The 27,478-nt window shown below is 45.5% G+C and overlaps 1 protein-coding gene across 14 annotated transcripts in view; it reads right to left on the reverse strand.

Annotated features, from left to right (window-relative positions):
* Positions 1-27,478, reverse strand: part of LOC8038614 (RNA-binding protein Musashi homolog Rbp6) — a 632,232-nt gene that overhangs the window by 76,435 nt on the left and 528,319 nt on the right. For all 14 annotated transcript variants that reach the window (XM_042290732.1, XM_042290733.1, XM_042290738.1 and 11 more), the window contains one exon: positions 11,048-11,130. In XM_042290732.1, coding sequence (XP_042146666.1) covers positions 11,048-11,130 — 83 coding nt within the window. The remainder of the gene's footprint in view (positions 1-11,047; positions 11,131-27,478) is intronic.

Below are 27,478 nucleotides of genomic sequence, written 5' to 3' on the forward strand. Positions count from 1 at the left end.
TTTTTTTTTTGTCTGCTCTGGGAGGAGCATTCTCACTTCTGTTGAACGCCGGCCACTTTTTCTTCTTCCCCATTCTTTGATTCCTTATCCTTATTTATCGGTCGCTGTTTGCGAGTGGCGCTCCGTCTCGTCCTGCTTCTCTACGTCGGCGGCGGGTGGCCGTCACTGAGCCAAGTCGGCGCCAGCGCGGCGGTGCCAGGTTTTTTCTGCCGGTTTCCACTTGATCGATTTGGATTGTTTGTGTTTTTGTGGGAGAAAACAACTAGGTCAATGAAATTGTGATAGGACGGAACAAGGTTGCATCGGGAGGTGTATCGTTTTTATTTCGTCGCTGGGATCTATCCATCTTTGTTACTGTTGCCTTTTCTTTTCTTTCTCGAGGGAAAGTCCAAGTTAGAAAATTTATGTGCGTGAGCTATTCTTCCCCGATTTTAGAGTGAGATTCGCGATTTCGAAGATTTGTCAGTGGAATTCCAAATTCTAAATGTAGTATATATATATATATATATATATATATATATATATATATATATATATATATATATATATATATATATATATATATATATATATATATATATATATATATATATATATATATGTGTGTGTGTGTGTGTGTGTGTGTGTGTGTGTGTGTGTGTGTGTTTGTGTTTCTGCGTTTGGCCGTCAAATATTTTGTAGTAGTGATCCTGCATAAAATTTGGCTTTTTGATTACTTTATGACAATCAGATCTGTTCACAATTCATTATCCCATGCAAGAGCTATTTTAGCGCAGGGATCTTGAAGGGCATTTAGATGATGAGTCATATTATCCAATTGGTAACGCAGAGCTCAAATCTGTTTCTTAAATTGTATGAGAAAGAACGTGAAAACCTTCGCAAAAGTTCCAATATACACACATTTTTTTTTTCAATACCCCGACGTCGTAAAACGCTAAAATAGTTTTAAGCTGTCCGCTAGACAGCTATTTCCAGGAGAACCATTTTCGCACCACAGGAGAACATGAAAATGTTACTTTTGTCGCTTTGCAACTGAAAACCAAAGATACGAAAACTAGCACTCACGCGATTTATGTACGAGGACTGCATTTCCACAAATATCCAGAAACAAAGCGCTCAGTGCACGGATTGAGCAACTTGGTAAAGCGAGATACAAGCTCGTGTATTATATTCGGCGATGTGGAAAACATGGCAGACATGGAATGTGTTCATCCTGTTATGTCGCAAGGATGGCGTCACGAGTGTCATCCATCGAGGCAACCGAATTGCGTTGTGTTTCTTGGGGCTTGTGTTATATGTTATTGCGAACGGTTATAGAAAAAAGAAAAAAAGAAAAGCCACCAAAATATAAACTAAAAACCAATTCACATTTCGCGAGTTCAAAAACAAAAACAAGGTAATTCACGAGACCAACTAAGCGAAATCATGGTAAAAAAGGCGCAAAAAATTTAGATATATTTCACAGCCGTGTAGCTTTAAAGAATTCCATGTTTCTTCTAACCTCGTGGAAATGGAGCGTGCTGGTTAAGTTACGGTGTCTGTGGAGCACAATTTGTTGGCTCGTTCACCTCATAAAATATTGAGCAGTTCCGCGTTAATACACAGTCGAGTCAGAACGATACGCGCGACAAGTCACGGCTAAGTCGTTGGGCATCAGCGTCGCGTTCACGCACCATGGGGTTCGTGAAAGCGTGCCCCACTCTGGAAACCGCGTGAAAGCGTTGGGAACAAAATAGACGACTGGACATTTTGTCAACCAAAGCTTTTGTTTCTGTTTCGTTCCGGAAAACCTGTAAGTGCGCCTCCCGGCACGAGCACTAACAGTTCTACAACGAGATTTTTGTTATCGGCTATTATTATTATTTTTTTTTTCTTTCGGAGAGCGCGTGCAGTGGGCATCGGGTATTACCATAGCTTCCTCTATACTCACAAAGCCTGGCAGTTCGACCACGACGCTATAGAGTGTCCGGTCGTAGAATTGGAGTGCGAGGATATGGTAGCACAGAGCATCAAAGAGTCATTTTTCGGGGAACCTGGACGTCAGCGCACAGCTTTTGCAACGGCGAGGACCCGAAACACGGCTTTCAAACCCGAATAGAAAAGAAGCGGTAGCGCGAGGTATGCGAGGAGCACGAGTGGACATTCCATCGCTCGGGACAAGTGTGCTTCGGTGTCTCGCCGCAGCGGGGCGTTTGCCACGTGGCTCTTCTCTCATCCGTTGTGTGTCGCTCTACCTTTTTAATTTCGGCGGCCGCTTCCCGCGCCGATCTGCCAGGCTTTGTCGGTACAGAGGAGGCTATGGAACCACAAAACCCCTATGTTTAAAAGCGGCTTGTTAATACTGTGGCGTAGCTCATTCCGATTTCGAACGTCGACGAAGACGAATGCAGATTCATGGGCTCCGTTGGAGTTGAGCAAGCGTCCATGCTTGGACGCGGTGATAGGGCTTGGGATCTTCCTGCTGGTTATCGGTTTATTCTGCCGAGGCTACCGGCAAGTGACTCTTCGAAATGTACGGCGTTTCTGCACGCTGACATCGAAGTGCGGCCGTACCGCATTGAAGATTTCAGGGAACCTTTGCGGAAATTTGGCGTCCCGAGCGACGTGGCCGGTTTGGGGGTGCTCCAGATGGGACACGTTTGGATTGTCCGCCTCAAGTCGACTGCTGCCTAGGAGAAACTGATGATGTCTGCCAAGTTCAAGGTAAGGTAAAAGGAGGTTGGTGTGTGCCGATGTACATTGACCGGCGAGAAGTCCGACTCAAGTTTCACTGGGTGCCCTTCGACGTGCCCAATAACGCCCTGAAAATGGCACTGGAGAAGTTCGGCGTGGTGAGAAATATAACCTGCGAAAAATGGCACATCGACGGATTTAACGGCGTCGAATCGTCGACCCGGGTGGCACGCCTGTCACTAAAGGAAGGCATGACGCTGGAAAGCCTGCTTCACCAGCTTCGATCCACCGGAGGCCCTGTACTTGTGGTTGTTCCAGGACCTGCACCACTGTGCCTGCGGTGCAAACGGTCTGGACACGTTCGCTGTAGGGAGTGCCGTGGCTATGGTCACGGACGCCTAGACTGCGTTCGAGCCTACGCACAAGTCGCAGGGGGACGCCAGGCCGAGGAATGCACGAACGAGCTTGTGATGGACGAACAAGAGGGTGAACAGGCGGCGGCGCCCTCAACGCAAGCGTCTGTAGCGTCGGCATCTTCAATGGCAACAGCAACCTCTAGCAAGGAATGCGAAGGGAAACCTGACGGAAAAAAGAGGTCTTTTGTGGTCACAGTGCCCGCCGAGACGAGGACAACGAAGTTTAAGGACACCACGAGTGATTTCGAACACTTAACAGGTTCGGATGCAGCTACATTAGAGGCCGCAGAGAAGACGTCTACGTGCAAGGAAAAGGAAGTGGCACCGGAGAAAAGCCTCAGCGAAGAAATGCCCCTGGACGCGATGACTGACTTCGAAGCGGAGACATGAGGACCTGGGTGCAAGCAGTGCTGCCGCCAGCGTGCTGGCACTGCGACGCCTCGAACATCAGGGGAATCTCGGCGGGGGAAAAGGACGCTATACGACACGCAGCCTTTGCCTTCCGGGGCTCGTGAAGACCGTATCACACAGTAACCTGGTTCCCCCGCTACGTCCCTGAGTGGCGAATGTCTGATTGCTGACGCAAGGTCATAAACTCCTACATTTGTTTTTGAGACCATGAAAGAGTTTGATGTTGCACTGCGTATAGCTACCCTGAACGTAAGAGAACTGCCTGCAAGGCGAAGACAGTGCCAGCTCAGTCGGTTGTTATTGGAAAATGACCTCGACGTGATAGCGGTCCAGGAAACCAAGATTGAGAGCGAGGAAGACCGAACAGATGGCGCGCCAATTTGAGTCGCAATACGATGTATGCCTAAACCATGTAGTAGGGAGGTCGGGAAGTGTATGCATTTTTTTTTTTCGGATATTCTGTAGGTATTATCGCTGAGATGGTTGCTTCGCGCGAAGATGGGAGAGTCGCGTATTGTGATAGTTGTGTGTCAGATCAATAGTTTCGTATAATTTGTATCTACGCACCGACTGTAGAAACGGAACGATACCAAGTTTTTGAAGGTATAGCGGAATATTTAAAGTGCGAACGACTGATTGTAGTGGTGGAGAATTTTAACAGTAAGTCCATGTGCTCCAGAAGACAAGATTCCTGATGGTCGCCAGAGGGATAGCAGTGGCGACGTCTATAATGAACTGATGAATGAGCATCACTTGGAGGACGTGGAACATTGCGGAAAGGGCACGAAGGGCGTATAGTTCACCCATTTTCAAGGAAGCAGCCACGCACGGCTAGACAGAGCATACGTGTCACTTGAGCTTGTTCCGCTGTGTGAACACTAAAGTGTCGAGCAGGTCTGCTTTAGCGACCACTGCCTGGTGACGTTTGGGTTAGGATTAAAAAAAAAAAAGACCGACATCGATTTAATTGGTACAACTGGAAAATGAACTACAAGGTTCCTGACAACGAGTTGTGTAATGACAAGATAAATACACAGATTGAAAAAATTAGAGAAGATCTGCGGGAGTGAGGTGACCGCATAATGGAAAGAAATTAAGCGAGCAGTTAAAATGGATGCCATAAAAAAATCAATCACTCTTAAGTACGAGAAAGAAAGAGAGGAAAAGAAGCTGCGCTCCACTTTGAAGGAGCTTGTTCTGGAAGAGTGTAAATCCCCAGGGTTATTTATAGATGCCATTAATAAAATGAAAAGCAGGCTAAACCTTAAAGATACTGAGCACTACAGAGGTGCGATAATACGTGTCCGGGCAGAAATGCTTATCGCGGGTGAAGCACCAACAAAACCAGCTTTAGCCACAAAAAGAAATACGCACGCGCCAACGAAATAACTGAAATTAATTATCAGGACACCACGACGCATGACCGTAGAATATTTGAGCGTGCGTTTCTTGAATTCTACGAAAACTTACTGAGTCACAAATCTCCCCAAAAAGATGGTTTCACAGATAATTTTTCCCCTTCTGCCAACGATAAGTAGGGAAATAAAAGAATGGCTAGAACAGCCGATAGGTATGTCCGAAGCAGAAAGAGCCATTGATGATTTGCAAAGCGAAAAATCACCGGGCCCTGATGGTTTGAATGCTGCCTTTCATTAAAGAAATATATATATATTTAGCTTGTATTTTGCTACAAGTGTATCGCGAATGTTATGAAAACGAAGTTTTCCTGCCTTCGTTTTTGTTGACCCACACAGTCCTTATCCTCAAAAGTGAGGACACTATTAAACTCCGTAATGTGGCAAATTACCGGCCAATTACACTAGCTGATACTGACTATAACCTTCTAATAAAAATTCTTGCGAGAAAATACAATCCGTGATAGGAAATGTGGCGAAAGAACATAAAAAGTGTGGTATCGAGGGACGTACGATTATGATTAACATTCATGTACCGCGTAGCATGCTCGAGCTATGTGATGCTGATTTCCGGAAAGTTGCACTGTTTCAAGTCGATCTTGAAGAAGATTTATAGTGAGTGTTCCATGATGTTCTTTTTTGCAGCCTAAACCATGTTGGCGTGGGTAAAATTATTTTGATGGAATAAAGATGGCCTATATATAACAACTGCATGACTAGTCTTGTAATGAACAAAGAGGTGACTGAGCGCATTTCTGTGCTATCCTCTGTCCAAAAGGCATGCCCACTTTTCCCGTTGTTGGTCGCTATATTTCTTGAGCCCTACTGCCTAAATGTCATAAAGAGCGAGAACATAAGTAGTTTTTTTTTTTTAATTGCATCTGATGTTAAAATATTAGCGTACGCATATGCTGTTGCGATTTTTTGTAGCGATAGAGAGAGCGTCTCAGCGGTTGTTCAGCTAGCTCACTTAAGCATTCTGCGCCCAAACAGCCTGTGCTGCTAACTGAGCGAGAGGCTTGGGGATATGCCACGGTCGCTGGAACGTGACTCCGCGTGTTTGGAACTATTCAGTGGTGCACGGAGCCTGGTGTATACTTGGGAGTGCCTTTGAACAATTACCGTGAAAGCAACGAGTTCTGGTGTAACAATAAAGAGATTAGTCTTAAAGCCGCGAAGAGAGGTGGCCAGGATTTTTCTAATGCAAAAATGTTCCAAAAGCCAGGATTCATGAGTGAAGGAAGAAGAAGCGTTGGATTGCTGGTAGCTAGTCGGGTGTTTCCAGGCCGCACTGATGATGTCTCCCGCATAGGAGACGAAACGCCTGATAAATTGTTAAAATTGTTAGTATTGTTATGCAAAGTCGGAGGTATGTGTTTTTAAGGATTTTTCTATCTTCGCACTGGCAACGGTGTGTAATTTATTCTTTGCCGCAAGGATTTGGTACCTGTTACAGGTTCTGCACTGCTCTTGTGTGCGTTTGCGGAGCATGCACCGTGTGATGGCCGTGTACACCTGGAAATCTACGTGGGAAAGAACTAGACGAGGTAACCTTTTTCGCTGAGTGAAGTCGGGTGGTCTTAGTTCGTCGAGTTTGTTCATACGACAACTGGTTTCGCGAGACCAGGCTGAACCTTTTTCTGAGAACTGTAATCCAAGTAAGGTTGTTCAGAGAGCTCATTGTTTGTTCACAGTTCATTCTTTTGACGTGTCACACATGTGAAGGAAAATTAACGGGCTTCCTCGGAGAGGTTGTTTCCGCATACCAATTTCTTAGTGTGCGACTTTCAAGAGAGTACTTCAACTCTGTCATACGAAAGCGTCTGACGCGAGATCTTGTTGAATGCGTGTTTCCCGGCCCGCGGTATCGCTGTTGAATGCCTGTTTCCCGTGATGTGGTTTCCCGCGTGAAACGAATGCTAGTTCCCGGATCTGTGAAAACCTTTTATTTGAAACTGCAGATCAACCCGCTCAAGTAAAGACATGATTAGCGAAAAGGGGCATGTTTGTACCATGAGGCGAGGGTTGTTTTTCGTGCAAGAGACCGGGAGACTGTGGAGCACGTGTTCCTGGACTGCTGGGATGCTATCCTATTCTGGGATGTGCTCCAACGCCACCGTCACAAAAGACATACCACTCATGGCTCGTGGAATACGTTTTTGTCAGTAGTGGGGACGCCTTTCCCATATGACCTCGTATTTTTACTGGGCCTGCATGCTATTTGGGGATGTAGGATTGCAGTTCGTCATGCGAATCTGAATGCCCGTTCAGTACGGTATTATTCAATTGAAAATGCGAATTTGATAGAAGCTGTGTACCAGAAAATATGTCTGGAACTGAAGTGGTTGCCAGCCTTTTTGAAGCTGTCGATGATCAGAGAGTTTTAACAATTCTCACCGTCTCGCAAAACCAAGCAGGCGGCGTTTTACCGTCATCTTCACTAACGTCGTCTTTGCTCAATATATTATTTTACATGCTCAGGTGAAATGTATCGTGCATGGATCTTTGTTCACTGTCAAAATATACCAATAAAAAATAAACGAAAGCTGTGGCGCAGCTCAGTGGTAACGCCTTTGCTTGGCAAGCAGCCGCCCCAAGTTCGATTCCGGGTGGTGGCGGGTGATCTTTTTCGAGGATTGGGCAACATGGACGACGGAGGCCCTCCATTGCCAAGTATAACATCGATTACTACAACTACTACATCAACTACAACGTCAACAACGGATGTCAGTTTCAGTGATGGGAAGAGCCCATAACAGCTATCGCTGTAAAACAAAGATTACAGGCGCGTCCATTCGACCAAACGCGATGAAATGCAGTAGCTTTACGGGAACGTCGTAAGTGAAACCAATTGGGAAAGGAAATGGTATGGCGATGAAATGGTTGTAATATGCCCTGCACACATCGAAGACGACGTAGAGGACGGCGTCTACGACGTCGCTAGGACGACGTCGAGGACGATCTCAAGAACAACGTCAAGGACTACTTCAGGGACGGCGTTGAGGACGGCGTTGAAGACGGCGTTGAGGACGGCGTTGAGGACGGCGTTGAGGATGACGTCCTAGAGGAAGACATCTAGAAAGCCCTCTAGGACGACGTCAAGGATGTTAGGTCACGTCAGACCCAGCTTCGAGCTTACGCGGCCGGAGATTACGCGAACGAAGCTTACGCAACCGGCGCTTACGTGACCTTGATTACGCGACCTTGAGTACATGACCATGATGACATGACCTTGAGGACGATGACATGACCTTGAGCGTAGTTGGGTCCATAAGGCTACCACTTTAAAACACCACAAAGAAACATTGCAACATAAACACACAGAGGGCGATGTAGCACGAACAGGCGAGCACCCAGTTTTTCTCAATAAACTGTCATGGCTTAAAAACGCTAATGAATGGTGATATTGTCGTTAAATACGCTTATATGGGGCAATATTCAACTCGGGTGATTTTGTATTTGTTCGCAACATGAGATAAATAACCTAACCCATATGTGGCTCCAATTCCGAGGAGGTGTCATGCCATCTCGGTTCTCGGTTTTATATAAGCGCGTAAAAAAGCAAACGATTCTCAGATTTCAAACTAACTGTGCCACGAAATGTGCGATCTATGTGTCTTTGTGTAATCCATTTGTGCCTTTTAGAGACGTTTACCGATTGTGTTAACAGGACTGAATGCTGCGACTTTTAATCCTTGATAGTGTATGCCTTGAATCGTGAATTCTCACGTTGCTTTTTATATGTAGTGAAGCCCTAGCGTGCATTTATCCGTCGATCCAGATGCGATGGTCTCATGTGTACAATTTTGTTTATTAATGATACATTCTCGAAAGTCTTGAAGTGGCGGTGTCGGAACAGTGACCGTTGGGCCGAGCCCAAGGCGAACGCGCTGCCGGGCGACGGAGGTTCGCCGGACGTTCGCTCCAGGGAGTCCAGCCTTCAACACATCACTATTCAACTCGAATCACGGTTTGCACAACTCCAGTTTTAAGACGACCATGGGAACCAAGGCAGGAACACGAAAACCCCCCCCCCCCCCCCCCCCCAAAAAAAAAAAAAAAACACCCGGTGACAAAGCCAACCCGAATACAACACGACAGCAAACCGAGGATTGTGCACACACAAACAAACCTAACCTCCGCGGTCCACACCCTCTTTTTACAAGCAAGGTGCCCTCACACGGGGTATCGTGATACACGCCAAAATATGTGCACGTAAGCAAAAAAAAAACAAAAAAAAAAAGATGAACGAAGCCAGTCTGCGATTTAGGAGAAGGAAAACGCGATCGCGATACGAGGAGCCAATCCCTGTCGAACGTTTTCGCCCTAGCGCGAACGCCTTTCGGCGATTCGTCACGGTGGAGCGAATTTCCGATGCTGCCTTCGCCCTTCTTTCCCCGTCTCTTTCCATGTCAAGCGTTCGAGAAGACGCCGTTATACCGCGTTTCTTCGACGGAGATCTTTCCTTCAAAAATTCGGCCATTCCCCTGAGCTGGGTTTTTGGGAAGACCGGCTAAAGCCCAGGTCCAGCGCTGTAGCGAGAAAGAGGAAGAGGAGGGAAAATAAAGAAAGGGAACTGAAAAAAAGGGGGGGGGGGGTCGGTTTGAAGCGCTTCATCTTTGGACACTTTTTCCGAGCGAGGCAGTTGAGAAAACGTTTTTTCTCGACAGAGTTACCGAGACACAGTAAGAGCCGTGCGCGCCCGTGCGAGCAAGCTGCCACGAGATTTCTCTAGGAAGCAAAACTCAACGGAGAAGACGACCAGGGAGGCGAAAGGAAGGAAAGTAGGATATTTCGGGTCCTTTTTTGTTTTTCTTGTTTTCGACTGTGCTTTCCATTTTTCTTGTTTTCGAGTCGTTGGCTCTCCCAGATTGTCGTCGTCGCCGAAGACGTCCGTTCGACGTCGTTGGACGCTGTTGCTGCTATACTGTCGTCTCAGTCGCGTTCGCGAGAGAAAGGTCGGAAATGGGGGAGTGGGGTAGTTTTGTTGTTCCGTCTTCGATTTTGCACTTGGTAGAAAAGTCCCAGCCTGCGTTTTCCTCTTTGGATTCTTCCTGGGAGGCTTTAAATTGTTCGGAGGAGGGTGAGTCCGGAAAACGGGATGACGTTTGACAGCGGGACGCGGAAGAAAGCAGCTGCTATTTTGTTGCGTTTCCAGACTGTAAAAGTGAGGAACTTAAGGCGTCCTTCGGCGCTACAGTGACTACGAAGAGATGAAGTAGAGAAAATGAAAGAAGAATGCGTGGAAAGTTTTCAGTGTATGGAGCATTCACTAACGGCCATAGCTGAGCGCGTGGCTGCTGAGCACGTGCTGACGGCGAGCCTCCACAGTTCTATTGCAATGTGCATCCCGCGCCATGGAGGTCACCGGTCTTAGCAGCCTAGTAATGTGAGCTCGTTCTGAGCATGCGCTCTGAACATCGCACTGACATATGGCGTCCAGTGAAGACCCGCCCTTTACGTTAGAAAAGCTACTGAGTATACGAATGATGTCGACGACAAAGAGTTTAATTGAGCACGGTGTCGCGCAACACGAACCGTGCTTTGTCATGTAAAGCACCCTCAATAGGTGTACCCGATTATTTACGAGCGAGTGCGAGTAAGTGCATAAAGGCCATAAAATATGCAGTCAGTCTGAGCAAATCTCGGCATATGTAGTTCACATGTGGCAATTTCGTGAGATCCTGATATTTGTTAATTTTTCGTAAACACTGTTTCGCGATCTAGCAAAATATTACGGCAGGTGAAGATTCGTCCGATTCCATAGAGGTGAAAAGAAAATACTGGCGACAGAACACACTACGTTGCAATACAGAAAAATCATCAACCAATTTTAATGCGTCGAAAATGTTTTGCTTGTGTGGTGAATGAACAGACATAACATCAGGGCACCTCCCACTATTGGAGTGAAGGTAGTTTCAGCGTCTGCGGCTTTTGAATTGTGTGCTGCCTACTCACTGTAAAAGTAATGTAACTGAGCTAAAGCTTCCCCCTTTAAGAATAGCTATAGATTTGTTTGAAAGCGAGGCATTTTTATAGCTAGTCTCTCGTGTTTGTCGCTTTAATAAAGTTTCACGCCACGTCTGATGCTGAGCATTGAAAGAGACGAGTGAAAAAGAGTTCCACACTCACCATCTTGTTGTTGATCTCGTGGAAGTGAATCTCGCACACTTTGTCTACCACGTCCTCGTTCTCGAAGGTCACGAACCCGAAACCTGGAAGGAAGCAAACAGTAGAAGTTTAACTACACACCCTTGTTCGACACGACACGCTACACGTGGAGAACGGTTCCAATAGCTGCATCCAAACCAATTTCGTATCAAATCAATTCGCTCACAAGCATCTGCAAGTAAAATATACTCGCTGATTTCGATTCACAAAGGGTTCTTACGTCACAGTTCGTCCAAAAAGCACGTAGGTCCTGATAATAAAGTATCCTGAAAATTCTTATACAACAATGTTTAAAAAATGTAAGTCGAATAAGCATCGTAGAAATGCCGCTGCCTCATTTGCAAAAGGATGATTTAATACAAACTATCGACCTTCGTGCGCACATTTATTCGAATGCGGCCTTGAAGAGATAGCGCTGTCAGAATATGAATTTTAGCGTTCCATACCTTGTCATTTCATCATTAGCTGTGATTTGACTATACACTGGAATTCTCTATTCAAATTCAGGTATAGGAACCCACACAAAAGCACACAATTTTGTTTGGAAAGTATCGAGGGCACCCTTTCACAAATATATATGTCCAAAAAGGCACGCTTTAAAAATAGCTCTCTATCCTATTCGACTGACAAAATTTGGTCAGCTGTCGTTATTTGTTTTTTCTTTTCCTTTCAGTTCGTTTATATACATCATTAACCAGAATTATTCGAAGTTGAAGCGACATACCTATATATTTTGCAGAAAACAAAACGGCATACACTTCGTGCACAGCGAGGCAACGTTGACGATATGTCACGCCCCTTTGGTATCGGAGCTATATGTAAATTAAGCACTGCAATGTCCGACGAAAAGGAGCCTTTTTATGCCTTGTTTATGCCTTGTCATAAACAAGGCATAAACAACGCAATGCAGTACGTTGCGAGCCGTCAGTGAACGCTGCTCTCGCCCCCAAGGGCTCGGGCGATAACACTGACAACTAATCACTTGCGGCATTTTAACGGAGGCACCAACGTCAACCTAAATTAACGCGTTGATACACACGCTATAATCCAGCAACATCTAGATAGATATCATCACTCACGCTCGATAGAAATTTACGAGCCACACAAACACTAGGAAAATACGCCCCAACGAATACATATATTCGTAGCGTTCCGCAGGCACAAATAGATAAGCTAAAGTACCGCTTACCTAGCATTATTAAACTAATAAGTAATGTATGAAGCCACGTGAGCCGATCACGATCTGATCCGCTAGAGGTCGTCCTCTCGCGACAAAAGGCGGGGCTTAGAGAATGCTCGTCGGTGTACGATGATCGAGGGATACAACACTGCCAAATTTCACCACCGAGAACCTTCGCTTCTCCGACGTGCGCTTGTCAATGCTTCGTCGTTTCATTTCCAGTCTTGTGAGAATCAATAGTTCCGTATGTTACACACAGTATGTAAAATGCTGGCGGACGTTCATACAACAAGCCCTAAACATTGGAACGTTCCAGAAACGTCCGTGGAGGTTCAGGTTGTCTTAGGTAGAAAAATAATTTCCCTCACACGTTAAAATTTAGATTCGGACGGAGAACAGAGAACACGTCGAGGATGCACGTTACCATTTTGCCAAGTATGCAAATTGTCTGGAGAATAGCCTGCCATCGTTGTGCTCACAAAATGAACGCGCTTTTTATGTCGATGTAACGTAATAATTGCGTATTTATTTAATCGCCTTGGTATATATTCGTGCGTTATTTTTTTTACTTTTGCAACGGGAAAATTGTGCACGACGACACATCTTCGGCTCAACGCTGCATTTACCACTATAGTAACCGACAAGACGAAGACGGAAGGACATCTCTTTTCGGAGGGACGTTTCTTAAGCTGTCCACGACTACGTGAACTCCATCTCCGTTGCACTACGGTCAACACGCCGCCGATGGAGGCCGACGGGAACATCGGGGCTCACAGCATCCACGCGGAGAGCGAAGCTCGATATCTGCTCGGCGAGTTGGGGCGTTTTTCGCGCGCTGCGTCCTCCGGCAATTAGTCGTGGCCGCGGGCTGGCGCCCTCCGACCGAGCCGCCAAACAAAGCGACGACGGGACGCCGGTAATCCTGGCGGCACGCTTCGACACGTCCGCCTCTAATCCGATTGCCGGGGAACGGGGACAGCTGCAGCGCACGCCCTGATGTAGAGCGCCCGTGGTGCCTTCAACGACCAAGAGCTATCTCCGGCCCACTTTCGGCGTGTGCGCGCAGCTCTGTTTACGCCCGAGGTTGAGGCTTCGCGGTGCTCGGTCGAAGATGGACAGCTGTCAGGTTCTAATACGCCCCTTCAGGGATAAAGAGGAGTTTAAGGTACGTCGTTCGAGGGCATCGGTGTCAGGACGAGCGGACTTATAGAGAGGCTCACGTCGTAGTTGATGCGGATTCAGCGCAGCCGAACGCCGTTGCTGCTGGGAGCAACCACCTGTCCACTGATTCTTACAGACAGTTCACAGTCAGCGCCTTGTGTGTGTAAGCACTTTGTTCCCTATATGTTTCATCTTTTTGAACGCTGCTGTACCGTTTCTTTTTAAATTTTATTATTACCACCGATGCAGAAACTGCCCAGACACTAATTTGTAAACGTCTTATATTTCAAAAGAAAAAAAAAAGCTACTGTAAATGTTTAGAAAACAACACACCGTTCAGTAGACAAAAGTTGACAGCACGCAGAAGGCGATGAATGAAACAGTCTATAGACCTCAGCTCGTTCCAGATAAGGGTTTAGGATCAGAGTAACATTGACTAGCACTGCAATTTGTAAGCACGTTTTTCCGCATCAACAGGCTATGCGTCTTGACAAAGTCCGTGGCGTCGTCTTCAGGAGGTAAGGTTGGTCAACCAACTCGCCGCTGCGGATTGAATGGCTTCCATTTAAGAAATTCGCATGCCGTTATCTATTAGTGTTTTGTTGTTTCTTCTATTCTGAGCACTATGCGTGCCACCTAAAGTGTGCATTATGGGCTAGTGCTAGCAGTTATTGTGGCTTTCGTCATATTTAGGCAAAAGTAATCCATCATTGTGTGTTCTTTTTCGTGCTTCTTGAGCCCCGAGGATAGCAAGAGTGTCTGACCGCAATGATGAGTGTCGGCAATTGAGTACGATACTGAACATTTCAATACCAAATCTGCTTTTATGCTTTGTCTTTGTTGTTGACGAAGAAGGACGTTAAAAAGAAAATGAAGCCACCGAAACACATCACACGATGTGAACGTAGCTATTCTGACGATAATAATCCGCTTGTTCCCGTTCTTCAGGGATTATTATCGTCATTCTTGTCAAGCTCGCTTACAACTTTGCAATAATTGCATTAAAATTGTAGCTGTTCTCACTCGAAACGGCCCCAAGTAAAACCGACGCCCAGAGGCCTAACGCACGTCACCTCTACTGACAAAAGAATGGAACAGACTCCAACAGCACTCCTAGACACACCTACAACAGCAACAAAACCCCGGAAGCTCTGTGAGCTCCCGCGCTCAGAGGTTGCATTAAAAGAACTCTCCCCGCAGGGGGAAAACCGAATCGCTTTCAACATCGGAGTACCAGCCTACCTAAAGATAAACTTTGCGCTCAAAAGTGAACGAAACTGAGCACCAGGCCGGAACGCACACTGTGCCCCCCCCCCCCCTTCCTTCCCCCCTTTCCTCCTTGCTCTCCGCTCAAAGAACTAAAGTGAACGCGCAGAAACCGCCTGCCGCTAAGAGGGGACAGAGCAGGTTGCACGGGCAAACATTCCCTCCAGGCCGACGGAGGGCGCGCAACTCTACGCCCGAGCAGCGGCTACGGGGAGCACTTCATCCACTCGTTTGCATCCGTGGAACCCCAACCCCGGGGAAGGGCAGTCCGGCGCCCTACGGCTTCGACCCGAGCTCAGAGCGAGGGCAAACACGAGACAGCGCCGTCCACTGTTTGTGCACACCGCCCCGGCGCCGAGGAGCTGCCATCGCGATCTGGGCAAAGCGACCGAGATCAAAGTCCCCCGACGGACGAGTCCGGGGGAAGACGGGAAATTGGGGGGACGACGACGGAAAGAGCAAGAGACGGCCGAGACGGAGGGCCGGCCGCGAGCTGGGGTTTCAACGATGTCACGCTCGATCGAGGCTCCTGATTAAAGCCATCCGGGCCGTCCGGCCGGAAGTAACCGCTCGCGCAAGGAGCGGCTCCTTTTAAACCTGCGGGACGTCTCGTACGGGAGCTGCTCTTCGGAACGCTGGCGGAGCGTAAAGTGGGTGCCAGGGGAGGAACCGTGTTTCTGCCGGCTTGCTGCATGCCTGCGTGTGCTACCGCAAACAACTGTATCTCGGAGCGAAGCGGCGTGTGGTGGTGGTAGTGTTGCGAACAATGGCCTCTGGGCGCCGACAGCTGAAGAAATGAGGGGCGTGGGGTGTCCCGAGAAGCGTGTTACCACTCCGAAGTCAATGGGGGCAGAATTAGCAGATAAGGACGCCCGCCTAATCACAAAGCGAAAAGCGTGGATAAAATAAGTCGCGCCCTGAGTTTCTTAAACTGCGAGTGACTGTAGTAGAACGTTGGAAGGAAATTTAACGAAGTCGGGATGCTCTCTACACTCAAAAAGTCTAAAGCGTCTCCTTTTCCACGAATCCCTGGGAAGAGTCAACGGGTGCATTCTACGAAGGGAGTTCGGCGAACGACGAAGTTGAGAATATGTTTAAACCTTAAAGCAGTCAGCGCTGTGGCTCTGAAGAGAACGCTTCAGATTTCTTAGAGTGTGTAGGGACATCCTGAAAGAGATTTCTCCCAGTGGCAAGGGAGGATCCCTCGTTTTTCAAGTGTGCCCCTGGCAAAGCTGGAGCCAACGTAAGTGACCTCTGCGCTCTTCGGATTGCAGTTGCAAATTTGGTCACCGAAGGAACGGCTTTCGCGGTAACGCGTTATTTTTCTCCGTAACCTAGTAACGTAATCGGTACATTTTTCAAAACAGTAACGGGCAACGTACTTACGTTACTTATTTCGTGTAACGGGTAACTTAGTTGCGCAACTTGTTACGCCTTCTTCCTAATAGTTGAAAAAAATATTACATTTTTTTGTGTGTGCTTCTAGGCATTGTTACTAATGGTTCGGAGCGAGGGTGAGGCGACGCGTCAACCGACCTGCCCAGTATGGTCGCCGAATGCCACCTAATAAGAGACGAGGGGCGAGCCGAGGCCGCGACAGCGGAGTTCCAAGTGAGGACCCCGAGCGACGGCGTCAACTGCTCGAGGCCGGCTTCAGTTACGATGGACGGGGCAAGTTTGTCTGCGCCGGAGGAGGAAGGGGTTCCGGTGTGTACTTTCGTCAAGGTCGACCTTTCCTCGGGCAGGGGCCTTCAGTTCGGAGTATCGTCGGCCTCCACCCGCGGATAATCCGGCGAAACTCTTTCCAGAGCCACGACGCCGCCTGATGGAGGAAGCCGTCAGGATCAACGTCTCACGAGCCAACAGCGGGCCCATTGTCGTCGCCTCCTCGGCGCGGCTTCCCGACTTCAAGTGCGAGAGTGCCTCAGCGCCACAACGTGAAAACCGTCTGCCGCGCCATTGTGTGGGTTATGTGTACGTGCTCGAAAGGATAACCAGGGGCGGAGCCAGGCCACGTGACGATTGTTGGCCGCTCGACCCACCATTGGCTGCCAATGCTGGGGCACAGAACAGCGAACAGCGAACAAGTGGTCGCAAACGTGCTCTCTGATTTTGTACATGATATAAGTAGACCGTGTATATATTTCGAGAGAGAGAGAGAGAGACGGCTCGTCGTCATTCCTGCTGGGATCCAGTGCTGTGCCCGGCCCCGAATCGCCCCGCCACCAACACGGACTCCGCTCGGTCCCAACAGCACAAGGACAACGATTTCTTGAACTCAACCCCCATACGCTCAAATATTTTGCCTCTCTAGGGCGAAATAAGGGCGCTTATACATACCTGCAACGTCACAACAGTGAATCGTTTTTAATTCACAAATAAAAGGTAACGCAGAAGTAACGTGCGATACTTTTTATCGCTAATGGTAATGTGTTTTACTTATTTGCAAGTAACGAATAACGTATTTCGTTACTTTTTTCTGTAACGCCTACAACGCTGATTTACAGTCACTGTCGGATGGCCCGGTTAAGGATCGCACAGCGTCGAAAGTCCCAAAAAACTCATTACCGTTCCGCAGCTAATCAGATTGAGGCATGAGCAGACAAGAACGCCGAAGATCGAATTACGAAACTAGAGGCGTGAACTGAGTAAGCCGTGCTTTCCGTCTCCTACACTCCCACGGAATGTAGGGCGATCCGATGCCTTCGTTAACTCAAGCAACGGAATGTCTGAGAGAATACGTAGTCGCCAAACTAATGGCTAATTGGTTTTGGTTAATGTTGCTAGCACTGTGCCCGACGAGCTAGTAGGGTGTATGCACAAAAAACTTATATTCAGGCTCTAGTTTCTGCGACCAAGGGGCAAACTGCGTTGGAAGGCGATTGAGCAGCCGGGAACTGGCAGATATTGCTGAGCCCTCGCGCAACCAGAACAACGAGCTAATTGTAGTGCGTTTAAACCTTCGTGTCGCGATGGACTAAAAACGAAAAGGATGGCGCGGCCGACTCCGCTTTTATATAAAAACGTACAGTTTATTTCCAGGCGCCGTCGTGGCCCGTGCCGTCACCGTCCGTAGACGCGTTACACTAATTCAGTATAGGCTTATTTACATAAAGGTCTTAGTAGGCTAATGTAGAAGGCAGATATATGAGTCGTACCCCACTCATAATGTACAAACTCAAAATACTGCAAAAAAAAAAAAAAAGTTCGCATGCAACCGGACGTTTTATCATGCTGCGAACAACCTTGAGTTTCTAGTTTTGTCCTGCGGGTATCTCTTATTAGGCTTCACTGTGTCTACGATAATGATTCAAACGCAAGCATTGCCTTCGCAAATAGCACACTAAGACTAAACTATGGACCAATACATATGAAAAAGCGAACAAAAATATTGTTGTACAAGACGACTACAGGTGGCATGGCCGTAACGTTTATAGATACAAATAAAAACACTCGAGCGGTTCATAACAATGAGCAAGTGAAACGTCATATTCGCTATCCCTAGGGATATCGCACTCCTCGTTTTTGTATAAGCATATTCTGAGTTTTGTCATTCGCTAAGATCCTCTTATTGTTCGGTGTGATTGCCTGTCTCCCTGTTATGTAGGGAATTGAAGTCACAGGATCTTTTTTAGGCCGTGCGTTGCGCCTTGTGAACACTGGTCGAAATGGGCCCATAAATGAGCGAGGAAACGACCGCATAAAACGATTACTGTTCCCGCTTAGAGGTGGGAAGCGCGCTGGTGGCACGGACAGGGGACTACACAAAGTATAAGAAAGCAACAAAACCGGACATGTAAAGCTTTTTTCAGCCTAGGAATAGAGTTGTCGACATTTACACCCGCACTGACACCAACAGCAATTTACACAAGAGACCATAAAATTCATTCTGGGCTGGAAAATTTTGGATTGAAATTTTACTAATCGCATATCGTTTAGTGGGTTAAGAAAAACTGCGCCACCGAAGTCGAAGGCCAAAATCCTGCTTTTCGGTTCGAACTTCTAAAAATGTAGCGGACTATTTTTTACCTCCTTTCCTTCTAAAGCTTCCCGCCTTTACACTGCGAGACATCCATGGTGCCCGTGCTGGTCAGCCGAACCGAGCTCACGTATTGAAACGGGCACTGCGCCAATCGGACGTATGCGCTCGTCAACAATCAACCCGCCGAAAAACATTTGGAATCGCGTTCGTGGCCAATGAGTGCCGTGACGGCACTTATCATCACTTGCGAGTGACAACTTCCATGGTGTGATTAAACAGCATGGTGTAAGCTTGGAGTCACCGACACCGTCGAAGTTATTTATGTCGATGAAAGCAAAATTAATCAGACTGGCCAGTCGTAGAAGGCCGACCACATCGGCATGAAGGCTGGGAGGGCTGTCGCAGCAGCTCAGTATAAATCGACGATTGCATCAGACGCAGTGAACAGGGCGGCTAACCCCTCAAACGGCTGGGAAAACTTCCGGTTAAGGTGGAGTACTATGTCCCAACAATGTGATTTCTCATTTGGCTGTTGAGTTGAGGAAGAAAGCCAAGAAGGAATAAGCTGAAAAATCATTTCAACTTTAAATGTTGAAACCAGGAGGGTTAAAGAATAGAATACTTCTTTTGCCTACACGTCAGCGCATTCTCTCCTCTCCACCTTCTTGTTTTAGCCCCGTTGTAATTGGTATGAATCCTCTTCGCTGTAAAAAGAGACGCTGTTCACACCAGGAACAATTTTACGATTCCATTTCAACTTTCGCTTTCTTCGTTTCGACTTCTTTTATGTCCAATTGTTTAACTTGTGAAAAACTTAAGACTTTGGGCTAATTTCACCGATCAGGGGTAAGATAATGCGCTAGATAAATACAAATATGCACAATAAACATTCCGATTTCACACAAATGTATCTCTGTCCTCCAAGCCGTAATTATGCAAGAGGGGAAGATTGCGTCACGCTTAATGTAAAAGTTGGAGAACACGCAAACTCTCGCTCGTTTGCAAAGAAAAAAAAAAAAATCACTTAGAAGAAAAAAAAAAAAAAAAAAAAGACTGGAGAAGAAAGCCTTATCAAACTGGAACGAATGAAAGTCTGGCATTAAGCCTCGCCGATCAGCGTGAAAAAAGAAAAGAAGGCTAAGCTTAAAACTATCCCTCGATATCGCCGGGACTGCTGCCGAGCTTTTAACATTCGCAGGGTTCGGCGTCTCTGTCCTCCGTGTATACATAAAAAAAAAAAAGATGACGACCGTACTCACTAATTAGCTAAAAAAATGAATTAAACGCTCAACCAGTCCTTGTCGTTTGTGGACAAGCCCTGCCTATGGCCTCTTTAAGGTGGAACTTTATCCAAACTTGGGCTTTCTGTCAGACATCCTGAAAAGAGAATAACCACTTTTGGCGAGGAATTTCGTGAGGACGGACGGTAGCAAAGGAACCAACGCTGGCACAACCCTTTTTGTGCCGAACATTTATTATTGTAACGATCTTTCCAAATTGAGGCTCAAATAGTCCTAATCTCGCGAAGATAACAAAGATTGGGGAGTCTTAGATGATCGTTTATCTGAAACGATGTCGGTATCGGGATATATATTTTTTTGACACCTATAAAGCATGTTCCGATAAGCGCCAGGAGTGGTATCGGGCCTTCGAATGCAATCTTCAAAAACTACCTGTCGGGTCGCTAATTCTATGTTGTAGGCACGCAGTTCATCTCACACATTGGCGGCAACAAGTATCTGAGCTTGTATCTGGAAGCCTAAGTGACATAAGACGCGGCTAACATACCCAAATATTTTCATTACGGCGAGCCCAAAGGATGCCGTGGTCGTGCACTCTACAGGGAAGATCGAAAAAAAAAAAATAATTAAAACCTGGTGTTTCGCCTCGCATAAATAGATCCCGTATCACAAAGAGCTGAAACTTCGTGAAAAAGTGGCGCTAGTGGTGGTGATAAAATGCGAAAATCTCAGCACTTGACGTTACCTGAAGAACAAAAAAAAAAAAAAAAGAAAAAAAAAAAACTCTCTATAAGCCGACGTCCACCTCTGCCTAATTTTTATAATACCGACATTTAACCTTGCGGGCGCCTGTAAAATTTACTTCAGGTGAAAAAAACAACTTGTCAGTTAGAAAGACAACATTGCTCCCTTTTTTGCTGACAAGTGTTTTTACTGACATAATTGCTCCACGCGCCCGCAATATCAAATGTCAATTAATTTGAGGAACACTAGGCTTGGCTGGACGAGGCTCATTGATGATTTTTTTTTCTTCTTCTTTCGTATGTTCTGACTCAGGTAATGTCATGTGCTCAAACATTCGAATTTTATCACCACCGCTAGGGTCACATTTTTAAATAGTTTTAGTTTTCTGTGATGCGTAGCATATTTATGCGGGTCAAAAACACGGTTTCATTTTTTCGATAGTACCCGGTAGTTTAATGTATTCGCGACCATACATGGACATCTCGTTGCAGTTCCGTACGCCAAACTGTTTATATTATTGAGTTCGTGTCGCGTACACGCTAAGACCTTCCCAGACGCAAGCTTCTCTGAAAACCACAGAAGAGCTAATTGTTTCAATCACCTTGCCTCGAGTAGCGGACGCCACCGCCTGCCAATATTGGGCCAGAAATGCAATCTGTGCTAGATCATTCATCCCGACACATATTTGAGTGGTGTATGTCATCAAAATATATTTTTAGAGACGGGGGGCCTTCTTTAGACCCGTCATTCGTTCAGTGTAGTGATCTGTTCTTCACATAGAATGTGTGGAAGTCAAGTTACGGGCATTTGTGAGATCTTACGGAGAAACTGGATACAAAACAATCTGCTAGACGCAACCTGCTTTAAACAATGCGGTTTCAAGAATATTTAATATAAATATTTTTAGCTGATTTTTAACTAAACTTTAAATTGTTGCTGAACTACGTTTTGATTACAAATTCCAGTTAACATTGTTGCGCCCTCTATCTTAAAGTTTCCTAAACCAAAATAACAAGTAAATAAATAAATAAATATATATATATATATATATATATATATATATATATATATTAATTTTATCTAAAATATTTCACTCTTTTAGTAGACAAACATTTGCTGCGCTATTTTCGCCAAACAAATGCACCATATTGTCGCAACCTTCTGCTAAATTGGAGTGTCGCAGAATACGCAACCGATTTTTGCGGTTAATTCAAACAAGGTTGGGTTAGTTTGACCCACACCTATAAAGCCATTAAAGGGAATATACTTGAACAAATCAATTAACTTGGTAACTGCAGAAAAAAAATGCCGTGACCCTGCATTTTTTTGTGATGTCGAATTAAAGGGCGAATGAAAGCAGAGTTGCCATTGCACAAAAAAGCGCCTTGTTCGTCTACCTTCTTGTTCCTGTCCGTGTCTTTGCGCTGTTTTAATTTTTAATTTTTACTCACAAAATACCAACTAGCGCAAACCTCTACGTTAGAGAAAAACAGGCGCGCCATTCGATCATGGCGGCACCAAGCGACGTGCATCACGTGATATTTTACGCAGGGTAGCTGCCACCGAGATGCTGCAGGCTCCTTGCTTCAGAAGCCGTTGATCGGCAGTTTTCTATATCACACTAACGGCGAACCACCCGCGTATTAGAAACCAGCAGCGCCACATGAACATCTTCGTGACACTACAGCAGGGTTGACGTGTTGTCTCAACAACACGCGAGGTAAAAAAGGCCTTTTACGAACTTCCGTTGTCAAGGTAAGGCGCAATGAACAAGCGAGTGATATTCGGGGAGATTTAATTCGCTTAGAAAGTCTTTGGATTTAGCGTAATCGCCTGTGGCTATAAGTAGTTTAAAAACGTCTACATTTTCACCCTCTTCCGCAGCAGAGGCGCCTCCAACTGCCCGTGATAAGCGAAAACTCGAATGGGTACGCGCGATAATAGGCGCTCCAAACAAATATTCACGCAACTGCCTGGACGCTGGTTTTCCCACATGCTGATCCTCAATGAGGGAGAGCCAGCTTCAGAGTCAAACTCTGACGATACGATTTTGAGGAAGAGAATATAGTAAGAGAGTTTTAAGTAGATCGTCCCGATGTCTCCGATAACGATACGCGATAATCCGCCGCCGCCTTCGCGCATGCGTCGTATCGTTATCGGGGGTATCGAAAATATTGAAACGGTCTACTAAGACTCTCTATTGTGTACGCCACGGATAGCGTAAGAAATATTCAAAATTTTGAGAGGGAGATTGCATGTCGTGGATGATTGCAGGATTATTTGCAGATCGTTATCTTTATTCGCGAATTCGTGTTTGGGGAAGTCAATGAAGTCATAAGTTGTAGTTGCATGAATACTCCATGAGCGTATCGTACCGGGAGAAAAAAAACTATAATTGAGTAAAGCAACAAAAACAAAAATACAATACGGGAATTGGGTGCGCGTGCCTGGTCGAAGCCCAACTCTGTTCGACAGTATCGCCCGCATGAAAAGACGAATAAAGACGCCTTCCACTAGATTAAAATACATGATGACGGCAATAAGCATTCGTGTGGACGGCACTTTTCGTACCGGATAATCTGAGAAAACTGACAGAAACTGACGTGTCGAAAACAATTTCTGGAGAAGGGGAACAAGGGGAACAACGGGGACAAAGGACAAACACAAATCTCCAAACACAGCTAGGTGACTAATGTGCGACCGAAAACATCCGCCTGGTCATTTTCGGTCCCACTCCGGTCACCTAGCTGTGTTTGGAGACTCGTGTTTGTCTCTTGCTCCCCTTTTCCAGCGATTGTTTTCGCCATGCTTGTCCAGCTCGCTTGCACCTTTGCATTAATTGCATTATCATCAAAAAGACGTCACTGTCAAAATGTAAACCACAGGGCTTGAACATGAAAAACGGCGTTTGGTACACACCGTTTCTCCTTGTTTGCAAATAGCGAACAGAGATGCTTCATAGAACAATGACTCATTGTTCTATGAAGCATCCCTGCTTCAACAAACCGGAAAGTCTCGTGAGTTTCATATCTGGTATGCGGGACATAAAAAATAATAAGGCATTTCAACCCGGAACACAATAAAAAATATAGGTGAGTAAAAAAAAAAAAAAGTGTGACAATCACGCTTTATTTATTTTTTTTTTTTGTGAACACCTTCCAGCGGAGTGGAGAGGTAGAAACAATATTTTAACATATACCAGAAGTGCCGACATTCAAGATGGCTGCGCCCTTGTGGATACGGTGTGTATGTAGCGAATGCTACATACGTCAGAACCAAAACTAATTAAAAATATACAAAGATTTTTAAAAACAAAAACAAAACAATAAAGAAAACAAACAATAAATACTGACAAGCGGCCAATTCTTGCACTCAATGGGAAAGAAATAAGAACAAAAGAACAAAGATAAAAAGAAATAGAACGTCAGCACACATGAAAACAGAATTTTTCTTCTCTAAAGTAATCCCTTTTCCTTATTTTACTCGGTTGCAACAAAGCGTGTAACTTAAGCACACGCACACAACAGGGATAAAGCGACAGTCGGGCTCAGTAAATCCCTGTAATGCGCTGTACTTAAGCCTTCCATTCTTCAACAGCAAAACACACGCGCACGATCACTAGCAAGCGCGAGTGTACATAGACGTAGACACACGAAGATCATATAAAGTGAACAGAAGTAAAAGCAGTACTAGTAACAGCAATAAAAATACGAATATATTATTATTTAAACAATAATGACTTAAATATAAAACAATAAAAAAAACCTTCCTCGCTATAAAAAAAAAAAGTTTTTGAATTTATAAATCTATAGCAGCCGGTACGAACAAGCGTCAGAAAGAGAAGCAGCAGACTGAGTTTGCTGCTTCCATTTTTCGTCATATACTCCAGCCACCAAACTTCTCTGGCTCGCAAAAAAAAAAAAAAAAAAAAAAAAGAAGGCAAACTAAGAGAGGAAAAAAAAAAGTGCTGCATGCTGAGGGATGGACAACCCATCAATGCAAAAAAAAAAAAAAATTTCAAGTTACAAAAAAGAAAAAAAGAAATCTGTAAGAAAAGAGAACAATAAGAAATTAAAAGTCGACGCGAAAAAAAAAACTGAAAAAAAAAACCCAGAACGAAAGCAAGGATAACTCAGATCTAGGCGATTTTCCTCGCAAAGTCACCGTTTTTATGAACAAGGAAGAAAAGTGCAAAGCTCGTTTTTCTCGCCAGAATATCGCTCCTCTGGGGATTAAACGATTGTGTGCAATTTAGTAATTTCTTTGTGACCTAACGTTGAAGTGTCTCTTAAGATCGTGTGTACGGATGGATATGTGTAGAATGTATTTAATATCAGACGCGGTGGGAAAGCCATGTTTTCGCAAGCAACTCCACGGTGTCAGAATCTAGAAAGAGAGAAAAAAAAAGAACACACGAAACAATCATAGGCAGCTGATAAAACGTGTCTGTGCCAACAGAGACAAACACGAAGAAGGGCACGCGGGTGTCCGCGTCCTGCCCTCTGTGTTCGTCTCTGTTGGGGCATACACGTTTCCTCGACAGCATGCACCAACTAGCCAAGCACGTCTTATTAATCATAAAAGCGTTTGAGCAGGCTCCATAAAAAGTTTCGGGTGATGAAACTTTTTTTCCCAGGACAGAAAGGGTTGCGAGTTGTGATAAACTAATATTTCGGGCGTGGCTTTAAACAACGCCAAGGAACGAGTTTGTAGTTCCGGGAAGCGCTTTACATGCACGTCTAACCACTTCGAACAACACAACAAAAAACAACACTGTGAAGGTTAGTAAGGGAGTCCTAACAACAATTATTTCAATGTTACGTCACAGGTTTGTCTTGTGATTCTAGCGAAGAGAAAAGAAAGATGTGAAGATGCAGTTTTTATTGCCCTTTTATTTAAAATCATCGCCCGTTCTTAAATTGCTGTTTAAATAACAGTTTACCCTGCGCGTCTTCATTATCAGTTTTTTTTTTATCTCGGAGATATATGGACACCTAGGTGTAGACGAGGCATCAATATCTTTCTCTATATTTGATCTTGTTATCTGTAAAAGTTTGTCTTAAAATTTCAAAACGAAGGCACGAGAGTCACCTGAAAAGTTCGTGGCCTAAGCATAAAAAGAAGTGTAATAATTCTAAAAGTTTTCCACGGACTTGACAGAGTTTCTTAGCGAAGCTTGAACACATTTATCTTTGACTTTGAGAATAATAGTTTCCGACACTCCATAAAGTCTTCGCCTGCAGATGTGGCACCACCATGGCCTTAATAAAAAATTAGAAAATGAATAAATCGCGTGGTATTTCTTATTATCTTCACGTCTGGCTTTATGTGAAGGCAATCTAGGAATAAAACATTTTCGGGACATTTAAGAAATAGATGTCATGACTTTTCACATTGATAGAATGAACGCATGTGCTTCCTTATTTTAAACTGTATCAGATTACAACAAAAAAGCGGAGACATGCAGCTTTGTACGCAAGTACATAATTAATAAAATATTATGCAGTACGAATTACAAACACGAAGAAATAAACTTCTATACCTAGGCCATCAATTGTTTTAGGGGCTGTTTTAGATATAAATAAAGCTGCGAAAAATCTGTTTGAAATGTGAAGCAGCCTAGTCTAAATAGCAACCTAGTGGCGAACCCGAACAATATTGATGCAGCTTCACCACCGGCATTGCAATGTGCCGTAAAATAAAACCTAGAATAGTCAAGTCCCCTTCCCAGAATGAGTGACGCTCGTAATTCTGCGTCTGGAACTACCCATTTCGTTTCCCTAAGATCATAATTCCGTTATTTCGCCGAATTTCGCTCCTTATTAAAATGTTTCGCCAAGAAGCTCCTCGAAATGGCATTGCCTTCCGAGAAATAACGCGGGCAGTTGGTTCCGATTCCATCCACATTCGCAATCTAAAATATCCACGAAGCAGGTTGCGCGCGTGTAACACGCGTATGCGGAAAGAAACACACTCTTCGGAATAGATACAAAAAAATAGTAAAACAACACTATACGGTCTTTTGAAGAAGCCGCTGTCGAACGACGTACATCGGCATGCACACATTAAATCAGAACGGCCTCGGAACCTCCGCGCAGCCTCCAAGGAAGCTGCACACCAACCATCGATCCAGTTGCGCGCACAGCCCAAACATCGATCCAAGAAGAACAAAGACGGCAGAAGGCTCGAACTGAAACACTTTCCCGGCGAAACACTCGTGAGGAAGCATCCCTTTCTCCGCTTGCTTTCCTTGCTTTTTTATTTTTATTATTATCTACTACGGCGACGGAAGCTGCAGCCGCAGCAGACCGACACAAGGACGACGACGCTCGCGCGAGAACCTCGGACGGAAAGCAAGATACTTCAACGCTGTCTTGGTTGTTTGCCTTGTAACCATCGCGCCTCCTCCAAAAACTCTGTAATACAAGCAGCGTGGGAAAGAAAGGGGCGAAAACAAGGACGAAAAAGCATAAAAAGAACGAGAGGTGACGACGACGAAGAGCGAGAACAATGCCGCTACGCCGGAAAACAAAGTGGGCAGACATAACCGCCAAGCGAGCTTAGAGCCCCTGTCATCAGCACGGTTATGTTATCCCAGCGGATCTTGCTTCCCTCTTTTTCTTTTCTTTACCCCCTGCCTCCCCTAACACTCAAAGCACAAAGGCTCTCTGTGGGTGTTCTTCACCCGTGTGAGCACGTCCGTGCGTGCGTTTGTATCCGCATTACAATGTAGAAACAACTACCTTTACAGCACTAAGCTCCCAACAGCCTGTCCGCCTCTCGTTCGGTTTCGCTCGTCGACGGTCCCGTTTTATTTT

Source organism: Ixodes scapularis, unplaced genomic scaffold (genome assembly GCF_016920785.2).
Source record: "Ixodes scapularis isolate PalLabHiFi unplaced genomic scaffold, ASM1692078v2 PGA_scaffold1__304_contigs__length_218370807, whole genome shotgun sequence".
Taxonomy (NCBI): domain Eukaryota; kingdom Metazoa; phylum Arthropoda; class Arachnida; order Ixodida; family Ixodidae; genus Ixodes; species Ixodes scapularis.